The sequence below is a fragment of the Hordeum vulgare genome, chromosome 1H, assembly GCF_904849725.1.
Source record: "Hordeum vulgare subsp. vulgare chromosome 1H, MorexV3_pseudomolecules_assembly, whole genome shotgun sequence".
Taxonomy (NCBI): Eukaryota; Viridiplantae; Streptophyta; class Magnoliopsida; order Poales; family Poaceae; genus Hordeum; species Hordeum vulgare.
Window position 1 is genome coordinate 345,976,697 of NC_058518.1, and position 10,955 is coordinate 345,987,651.

The 10,955-nt window shown below is 40.6% G+C and overlaps 1 protein-coding gene across 1 annotated transcript; it reads left to right on the top strand.

The window, feature by feature from the left end:
- Positions 1–564: 564 nt before the first annotated feature.
- LOC123435379 (protein RRC1-like) lies at positions 565–9,893 on the top strand. The gene is made up of 18 exons (XM_045115567.1): positions 565–795; positions 1,277–1,344; positions 1,450–1,582; positions 1,735–1,780; positions 3,686–3,737; positions 3,817–3,957; positions 4,249–4,368; positions 4,464–4,629; positions 4,750–4,862; positions 4,994–5,065; positions 5,559–5,780; positions 6,098–6,156; positions 6,246–6,324; positions 6,435–6,572; positions 7,077–7,301; positions 7,378–8,162; positions 8,302–8,477; positions 8,677–9,893. Exons 2-18 carry the CDS (start codon positions 1,285–1,287, stop codon positions 8,937–8,939), a joined length of 2,850 nt encoding a protein of 949 aa, XP_044971502.1. The 5' UTR covers positions 565–795; positions 1,277–1,284; the 3' UTR covers positions 8,940–9,893.
- Positions 9,894–10,955: the final 1,062 nt, after the last annotated feature.

A 10,955-nucleotide genomic window follows, 5' to 3' on the forward strand; every position in this document is an offset into this window, starting at 1 on the left:
AAAACCCTAATCCTTGGATTGGACGGTGGCGACGCTACGGTGCCGTTCCTTGCTGAAGGTGTTGCCTTGGAGCCCATTGTTCGTCATACACGGCTTCTCCTCTTCGTCCCACGCTTGAGGGCCCCGACGACTTCGTAGTAGTGCTTAGTGTCTCATCTGATGTTTGCTAGGAGTTTGTTGAGGTGGTATTGCTGTTTTCAGCGTTCTTGTATCCAACCATACACTCATCCCTATGAACGCAGAAACACGCACCCTATCCCTATGAGCACCTTCGATAGACACAACCGACATATCATCGTGAGATACAAAGTCGCCACGTCTCATACCGCGAGAAATCCTAAAATAAATTTAGGAATGATGCAAATATTAGAACTTAAATCCTGATGGGTTAGAGATATATGAGTGTCTCTGTAACCATCTAACCACATGTTGAACAAATTTATGGGAGTTTCCGTGCATGCAAAAATTGTGAAATTTTATTTCTTGCCTATCTACCGTCTGTCCCCGACTCCCCGTCACCAATCACCGCCTGGTCTGTGCTTGATCTGGTAGCTGGATGTTAATCGGACGGTGCAGCCGTGCAGGTGGCTTTGCTCCTGAACCCCCGTTCCTCCCAGGCTCCCAGGCCCCCTCCTTTCCCTCTCTTGGCCGACCCCCGAGCCGCCGGACCTCGCTGTTCGCCGGCGGCTGTCGAGAAGCGCCCGAGCTTCCTCCCAGCGAAGCGGCGTCACATACACTGTTCCAAGCTTGGAGTGGAGCATTCAGGAGATCCATCCAAGCCGATTCCTTCTGCTGGTACGAAAATTCCTAAAATATTTCTCTCGATTGTTCTAGGAGTGTTTTGCTTGTTGCGGCGAGCAATCGCAATACCCTCACAAACTCATTACTCTCTGAGATACGCAAACCCATCCAGTTATCTGTGGATTCGGCCCGGTTTGTTGTGATAGCAGCTTGTTCCCCAATATTTCGAGGGTTCGAATGAGCTAGGGTTTAGGTTACTCGCGGGCGGTTCTTCTCGACCTCGTGGTTTGTGCCTTCCGACTGGTTGGTAGGTCGGATGCGCATGTGTACGAGTGCTGTGTCTACCCTGTGTTTCTGTGGGATCTGGGAATCAAGAGCGACTGCAGTGACTTTAGTCCTTGTATATGTTTATGTGTGTTTTTACTTGCATGTTTGCATATATTTGATTAAAATCGCATGTAGGGTGGTAGAAACATTTGTGCGTGCTTGGATCATGATGTTCTGGTGACGATAGTAATTGTATGCTTGTGTCCAGAACTACAGATGAGTTCGAAGAAGGTTCCGTTCAACCGTCATAAGGAGAATGAGGAGGCGAGGAAGAAGGTCAGGGGTTTAAGTCACTTTTAACTTTTTCTGAGGCACATCCCTTTTTTTACATGTATATATGTTGTTCATATATCTGATTTTAATGGCTTTTGGTATGTTAAGAGGGAGGAAGATGAAGCGGCGCGCGTCTATGCGGAGTTTGTTGAGTCATTCAAGGGTGAAAGCACATCCGGGTCGAAGTTTGTCCGTGGGGGCGTGATTGATCCCAATGCCAAGCTGAGAGCTGATTCAGAAGGTTAGTGATAGTGGTTTCATTTCACCATACTTCATCATAGTTGCCTTCGCACCTTGCAGTTTCAGTATCAATCATGATGCCTACATGCACTATTTCTTTTATTGCTCCAATTAATCAAGAGGCCGCCATTTTTACTCATTCGGCAATGACAGGTGGAAAGTCCAAAGATGGGGGTTCTGTTCCAAAGAAGGGCAGTAGGTAAACGGCAAAAATACTTGATTTCTAGAAGATTGTATCCTGTGTTAGCACAGCTACATCTTTAGACAGTCATGTGCCAGTATGACCAGAATTGAGAATTTTGAGACCAAGCATAAGCAAGTTTTACACGCTTGATGTGATATACCAAGGCACATAATTTATTATACCTTACAATTGTGATTCATGAGTTATTATTCGTTCATGTACCTTTTATTTGCCAAGTGCTTAATGCATTTGAAATAGTGGTCAGAAGAAGAAAACTGTCTTGACCGACTTTGTGAATAGGCGTACCATCTCGTTTCATGACTCGTATTGCACTCCCACATCCCCAGTCGCGTTTATGCTGTAGTGCTGACTAAAGCTGCGCCTTCTTGACAGAGCAATTCTTTGTTGCTGACACAGTGCTTAAGATGATGATGATGTTACCGGACTTATGTTTAGCAGTTTTGTAGTACACTAGTACCATGGCAATGACTCTGGAGTCATGGAGACACCAACCACGGAAGCATCCATGTAAACTGTAATTAATTATGAGAGGACTGTAAATTTGTAAACATACATGAATAATAGTATAATGATGTCTCATGTTGTATTTGTTGGTATTACTTTAATAACTACCAAATGCATCAGAACAATGTGGAAGTAGTTTGAAATGTCAACGATGCTGATTATACTTTCTACTGCCTAAAATATTTAGTCAACTTTTAAAGCCCTATGATTAAAATCTGATACTGCTGGGAACAAATAGAGCAGGAGTACTTTTTTTTTTTTCCTTTTTGGAATCAATATGATTCAAGACTACTGCTACTGCAACTATATAACTTCTGTTATTAACTAACCAGAAACCAAATGATTGAAATGCCCACTTTGGAATGGTTTGTAGCATTGCTTATATAGGTCTGAAACAGCCATAAGCTGCTCCAAAGGCCTGGATTAAATTGGGTTAATTTCTTTTCTGTGCAGTTTCCTTCTCGTAGCAGGAAGCCTAAAATGTGCGGCTTCCATGTGGTTACAGTCAGGGTTTCACTTTTTTGAATCTAATATGATTCGGAGATCACTGCTACTACGGCCCTATAACTTTTGTTATTAGCTAACCTGAAATAAAAATATTGTAACACTGTTCTCACTTCGAATGAAACAAATATTTTACTTATTTATGTCATGATCAACATATTCAAGATAATATAAAATTTACCGTGTTCTTAGGTGGTGTGTTAATTTTTCACAATAGAGGAGCATTTTCAGATTATTACAAATGTTTTGGTCATGGGCAGAATTGCAGAGAAATTCTCATAATTGCGCAAAAACCAACATATTAAGCTTAACAACTAGTCTAGATTTAGGGCCACTTCATGGTTGCTGCGTCATCGGTTATGGTCTGATATGATTTTGTTTCCATGGCTTCAAAGGTGCATTATGTCACCCAAAAGTGGAAACATCTAGGCACTGTTTGGATTATCGTTTTCCTTTTAAATACCCCTGTAAAAACACATGTCTCGGCCTGTTGGTTTGTTTCCGGCCGGAAATTGCTCAGTGTCTGGTAAGATGCACCTGTAAGTTAAATACATGCTATTACATTACACCAATGCTAAGCACGGCCTTAGGTACTTCTGAAAAGCCATTGCAGTGTCGGACGGAGCTTTCCTTGTGGCGAAATAATTCTGTGTATGTATTGGATTGACATGATTTAAATAGAGAATATCTGCCAAAGTGTCATTAATTTAATGAGAACATCCAAAGTATCCCTGTAGAGAGTGAAGTAGGTATATTTTGGTTGTATTGCTCCTATCCTTTCACCGTTGTTGTTGTCTGCAACCCCATGACATATATGTATACAAATGATATGCAGTATAATCTGACTCATGAGCTCAATACGTACCTTATATGTGTCATATCATTATCCAGGTATGTTCCATCTTTTTTGCCGCCATCATTTGGGAAAGAGCCACACAAAAAGGTTAGCGCACTTTCATAGTTCTTATGATTGGCTCAGTGGTCAGTATGATTCTTTGATTGAGCATTATCTTGACTTGCAGAAGGAAGATGAGCGGCCGAAGGAAAAGGAAAAAGGAAAGCCACGGGCGATAGATAAGTTCATGGAGGAACTCAAGTTTGAGCAAGAGCTTCGGGAAAGGCGTAATCAAGAACGTGACGGTCGACACGGTGACACCTCCGCGGTAGGTATTATATTATGTCAAAGTTGATCTTTTGGTTCTTTCCACTAGACATAATATCAAATTACTCCACTAGGCAGTTCTGATTATATTTAGCAATTAGCATGCTGAAGTATTGTTGTCAAATAGAATGTAGAAAACTAACCCTGCCAGTCAACTTCGATATACATTTTTAAAATAAGTTTCCAGCTAAATATGATAAGTCTGTTGATAGCTTCCCCTAATTGTTTTCTCTCAGTATCTCTGCAGTTTGCCTTGTATTTCATATACTGATGATTAGAGATTTTCCTGCAGTCCTCTAGCCATTTTGATGAACTACCAGATGAATTTGACCCCAGTGGGAGAATACCAGGATCATTTGATGATGGGGATCCACAAACCACAAACTTATATGTTGGCAATCTCTCTCCTCAGGTTGATTTTCCCCACCATACGTGTTCTATCTAGACACAGTTTAAGTGTATAGGCATCATAGTTAGCTTACTGTGCAATATACCATATGATGTTAGGTGGATGAGAATTTTCTTTTGAGGACATTTGGTCGGTTTGGACCTATTGCTAGTGTCAAGATTATGTGGCCTCGAACAGAAGAAGAACGCAGAAGGCAAAGAAATTGTGGTTTTGTTGCATTCATGAATAGAGCAGAAGGACAGGCAGCCAAGGATGAAATGCAAGGTTACCGTGCACTTCCATGTAGTTGGGATCATGTTATAGGACCTTAAAATAGTAACATTTTTGTACTTTTGAAATGTTACTTATATTCCTGTTTTCAGTTTACTAAATCACTTCGCGCAGGTGTTATTGTGTATGACTATGAGCTGAAGATTGGGTGGGGCAAATCTGTTGCTCTTCCATCACAAGCACTGCCTGCTCCTCCTCCAGGACACATGGCAATCAGAAACAAGGAGGTTGCTCTTTCATTTCAAAAATTTCTATCTGCAGCTCACTCTTATATTTTTTTGGAAGTTTTAAGTAGATGACATGTCTTTGGTGTTTCCCTGTGAGTTGTACGACCTCCTTATTTTTCTTTCATATACAGGGTGGTACTGTAATCATATCTGGTCCTGGAGGTCCACCTGCTGCATCTGTTACACGACAAACCTCAGAGCTGGTTGGTGATCTCTTACATGTCCATCTGTCCTTGTGTGTTCTTGATATCCGTGCTATTTGTGTAACCATAAAAGTAATATCATTAAAAAAATTCCTCGTTTTCTTTGAGATACCTTTTGAGGTATCATAACACTGCTCGTTTGAGCTCCCTTTTCAGAAAATATTTAAGTGCTTGAATTGTATAGGCCAAGAGAGTTCATAAATTACCCTGCTGCATACAATTTAACCTGGAGCAATATTTTTGCCATCTTTCTTAAGTTGGCACATAAATTCTTTACCCCTTTCACATAGCGGGTTCTCTTATTTCAGTTGTGGATTTTGAATCCTTTTTCACTAGCACTCTTGTATGTAACTCTGCCAGCTACGTTCTTTAGTATCTTATAGGCCTAGAAATAATATAAGAAGTTTTTCCTTGGTAACAATTTTAGATGTTAGTTTGTGTAGTTAATTTTCCTCAATTCTAATTCCACTTACGGATTCACTTGGTTTAACAGGTCCTTACTCCAAATGTTCCTGATATAGTAGTTGCTCCACCAGATGATTCACATCTTAGGCATGTGATTGACACAATGGCTCTGCATGTACTTGATGGTGGATGTGCTTTTGAACAAGCTATAATGGAAAGAGGACGAGGGAATTCTTTATTTAGCTTCTTGTTTGATCTTAAATCGAAAGAGCACACATACTATGTCTGGAGGTTATACTCCTTTGCTCAGGTAGCCACTGCTGTTTATTTTGCTACGATTTCAATGCTATCTCCTCTATGATCTATCAATAGAAGATTGTTTGTATCGGTTGTCATACAGACACATATTTTATCATATGACATTCTCCAGTATATATATTTTATCATACAGACACAGATGGCCTAATGATTGGTCGAAATGAATAATGTATTGTTTAATAAAATTTATGTCCTTTGACCTCCTGATTATGTTCTGTTCAGCTTGTTGTCTAGAATTTGGTAGTATATATGGGTATCACTGTGCTGATATAACACTAATGTTAAACTGCTTATGATATTCAAATGCAGGGCGATACTTTACAACGATGGCGAACTGAACCATTTATCATGATTACTGGAAGTGCAAGGTATGCGTGCACAATGATATTCTGTTATGTGTTGGTCCAGTGCTTATTGACTATCTGGTGACGTTGTTGTATTAAATATGTTATTTTAGATGGGTTCCACCTGTTTTGCCATCCAGCCGAAGTCCTAATCGTGAAAAAGAATCTACTTTTGCAGCTGGTAGAAGCAGGGTAAGGTTTGGTTGGACCTTGGCAGAGACTTCTTTTTGGTACTCTGCCTTTATTAGATGGTGGAAATGCTTTGGTCCAGTTACCTGATTAATTTGTGTTTCTTCTCCCAGCGTGCGGAAGTGGAGCGTACACTGACTGATTCACAGCGTGATGAATTTGAGGACATGCTACGTGCATTGACATTAGAGAGGAGTCAGATAAAGGAGGCCATGGGATTTGCGTTAGATAATGCTGATGCTGCTGGAGAGGTAATGCATACCTTGTATATTTGACCTTATCAGTTGATATTTCCTCTTTTCCTTTTGCCTTTAGCTTAAAATTATGAATTCGTTCTGGTTGATTGATTTTATTTTATGTGTCCTGCTATTTTTCCTTTCTGTCTCAATTACTCTACGTGAAACATTCTACAGCTTGTAACAATTACCAAGAACAGTTAATAGCTTGATCATTGTGAGTCAAATCTTGCTGTTGTGGACTGAGATTCATTCTACTTGGCACAGACTATCTGTCTCAAGCATATACGTTTTGATGGGATTTGGTGTTGTCTAAGGAGAGTAGGAAAGGAGAAGTGGGTCAATATATATATATATTACTATTGGGACCATCATCTGGTCATATACTCTTACATAACCGCACATGTCATTTGTTTGTTGCAGACTACACATCAAAAGCCTACTGCATAGTGATGTATACTTCAATTTTATTTTGTAGCTCACATTGAATAAATACTCACCGAGTCTCCCCTTGTATAGATTGTCGAGGTTCTTGCAGAATCTTTGACACTTAAGGAGACATCTATTCCCACCAAGGTTGCAAGGCTTATGCTAGTGTCCGACATCCTTCATAACAGTAGTGCTCCCGTGAAGAATGCTTCTGCGTTTCGAACCAAGTTTGAGGCTGCTATACCTGATGTCATGGAGAGCTTCAGTGACTTATATTGCAGTATCACTGGAAGGATTACTGCTGAAGCTCTGAAGGTATTTGTTGGGCAGTATGGTTTCATTTCCCCCTTGATGTTTCTACATAATAACTCTAATTTATTATTTTTTACAGGAGAGGGTTTTGAAAGTTCTACAAGTATGGGCAGACTGGTTTCTGTTTTCTGATGCATATCTGAATGGGCTGAAAGCTACCTTTCTTAGACCAGGCAACTCTGGGGTCACCCCTTTCCACTCTCTATGTGATGATGCACCTGAAATTGAAACGATAACTAGCTCTGAGGGTAGTAATAATGGATTTAGGCTTGATGAAGATGGTGCCCTGGCCACAGGAAAGGCAGCAGCGACGAAGGAGCTGTTAGGGCTTCCGCTTGCTGAGCTTGAACGTTGTTGTAGACATAATGGCCTCTCACTATGTGGTGGTAAAGAGATGATGGTTGCCAGGTTGCTCAGCCTGGAGGAAGCTGAGAAGGAGCGAGCATATCAGAAAGATGTTGACATGAAATGTGGACAAGGAGAACCTCATAGAACTAGTAGAGAGGATATTGGTTTGAATGCGCATAATGGTTTGAGACCTGGAGAAGGTACTGTTGATGATGAATCAGTTATGCTGGGCCTCTCTCGTCACACAGGTCAAAAGCACTATGGAAAATCTTCATCTGCCGAACTGAAACAAGTTCCAAGCAAGAAGCAGAGGGCTGGTCCCATCTTACCAGCTTCTAAATGGAATCAAGAGGATGATGGCAGCGGCGATGAAGATAGAAAAGATGGTCAAGGATTGGGATTAAGCTATTCATCTGGAAGTGATATTGCTGGTGATCCTGGGAAAGCTGATGCAAAAGAAATTAGTACTGATCAGGCAATTCATCATCCAGATACAATTGTTGATGAAGAGCATAGGTACCCCACTTCACCCGCTCCAACTATTCAATCATGTTGTCATTAGTGTTTCACATTCTTTGCTCCAAATATTCAGTCATGTTGCCATTAGTGTTTCACATTCTTTTTTTGCTTAGTTGCTACACCTTCTGATCTGCAGGCAGAAGTTGAGGCAGATTGAGATTGGTGTCATGCAGTATCGTGAGTCTCTTGAGGAGAAGGGGTTGTGGAACATGGAGGAGCTTGAGAGGAAGGTTGCCAGCCACCGTAGGCGTCTTCAGTCTGAATATGGGTTGTCTTCTTCAGTAGATGGGGCAAACAACAGGCACTCTTCAGGTATGTAAGAAGGCAGCAAGGAAATAACCCTGTCTTTTGATAACTACATTTCTGTTTCTTTGGAGCATCTCCATCGTTGATACATATTTTGTTGCTTCACCTAATAGTTTATCCGATAATAACAATGAGCCATGCTGTAGCCCTCAACCTAGTCCAGTGCGTGCATGTTTTTACAAAGAAATGTACTTCTGTTTTGCAGAGAGAATACCATCGGACCGGAAAGAAAGGTATGATGATGCACGCGATTCTTCCAAGAAGCGGCCTCACAGCCCAAGTAGGAGCCGTAGTCCTTCAAAGAAATCATCACTGGATAGAGACCGAGAGCACAACCGCAGCAGAGACAGATTGCATGGTAATGATGTTGGGAGAGACAGGGCACGTGAAAAAAGGTCAGGCCGAGAGAAGGACGATCACCATGATAGAAGCAGAGAAAGAGAAAAGGACAGGAGAAAGGGGAGGTGACTGAGGTATGTTGGTTCTAGCCCTACCAAATATTTGGCTAGCCAAAATTTCGGTTGACCTTTTGGTTGCCCATGAGTTGGCCAACATTGGCAAGGAAAACGTGCTATAGTAACCAAAAAGGCATTGGCTTGCCAAATACTTGGCAACCATCCAAACAGAGGCCAGTGTTTTGGACATGACCAAAATATTGGTAGAGTAAGTTTAGCTACCATGCATACATACCCTGATACTTGAAAATCCCCCTGTTGTGCACTTGTCCTTCGGCTGAATAAGCGTCTTGAGCAAGCAAATGTTTGAGCTGGGCTGCATCCGCCGATACCCGACGCATGTAAATGGGTGCACATGGCCTGCTCAAAGACCTGTTTGTAGCGGATTTGAGGATGTAGGTGGTTCTCCTAACGGAGGACCTGTTTTTGTAGTATCAAGGAACAGTAGTTTGTGAAACATCCAATATTTTGATCAAGCAATACTGAATGAAATGCTGCCAGTTCGGGGCATGGGCTGCAGCTAATAAACTTGGACGAAAAGTTGCTATGGATTTGCTCTGGTAATTTAGTTGTTTAACCCCTGTAGGATCCAGCTTAGAATTAGTAGCATTGATCTTCTTGAGCTCTCCATAGAGTGTGCTACTGCTGCCTCTTAACTCCTTCACCTAACATTTTTGTTAATCTGGCAGGTTGTTTAACTTGTTGGTGCATTATTCTTTTTTATTTTTTGAAAGTTGGTTGCTGGTGCATTATTCTGCGCATGGTTAATTGGGCATATTGTTCTTCATGGATGCTTAATTTTCAACCTCATTTGTTTTTTAGGCTGTTTTTTTTTTTGACGCTGGAGCTCATTTCTTTAAACCTAATTGGTGGATGCTGTAAATTCAGGCGAGCGTAGTCCTCTCTGCCGCATCTGACTCTGAATCATTATACGTGTACATAATTATTATATCCTCCTTTGTAATCATGTTGCAATGCTCATATACGCACAATTCAGCTAAATATAACTGTAATATGCCCACATTTATTTTTTAGAAAAAAATCCTCTTCATGACAACATGGAGAGTGCCAGCGGGAAGGGAAAGGCAGGAGAGCAGAGAACATGGCTGAGATCGTCCGACGCAAATGATTACCGGGTCGCTGAGTGGAAAGTCACCTTTACTCCCGAGCTAATGAGCTCGAGATGAACAGTAAATTCCGGAAAAAATGGAAAACATTTGTGCGAGTCGTGGCAAACAAAACAAAAACAGGACTCAAAAATGCTTTTGAAAATAGCACTTTTGGAGTGTCGGTTTTGTCTTTTTTTTACCGTAACACGAATGTTATTTCGGGATGAAAATTTGCAGGAACTAAGAAATTTTGTCAAAGTATGCACCCAAATTTTTTTAAAAGTTTTTGATTTTATTTACTATTTTTATTTTATTGTTCACTAGCAAAATAGCCCGTGCGTTGCAACGGGTGATAAAAACATTCACTAATCTAATTAACAATGAGTTCATAGGTCCATATCCTTTATTCAACACAAGGCATCCCATTTGTGTTTTTATTTATCCTTTCCCACACTTGTCGACGCTGTTCTTAGTATTAACATCATCACAATACGTTTAAATATTGTCAATCTTAAGACGTGTTCCTCTCGGCATAAGATGATGTTGTCAATCTTAAGACGTCTTGCTCTCGGCATAAGATGACCTTTTGACGAGGCATGCATGCGTAGTTATATATATTATTTTTGTTCTTCATCCTGATTTTGCCGAAGTGTTTATTTTTAATTCAAATCGACACCGGAAGGAAAGACTGATCATGCGTTATTGATTAAGATTTCATTGTAAATAGCATTTTTTAAATGATGAACAAGTAAAATAATACAATATTTGGATTTTATATATTTTTCTAATCAAATTTCATACTCCCCCGTCCGGAATTACTTGTCGCACAAATGTATAAAAATGAATGTATCTAGAAGTAAAATACATCTAGATACATTCATTCACATGACAAGTATTTTCGGACGGAGGGAGTATATAAC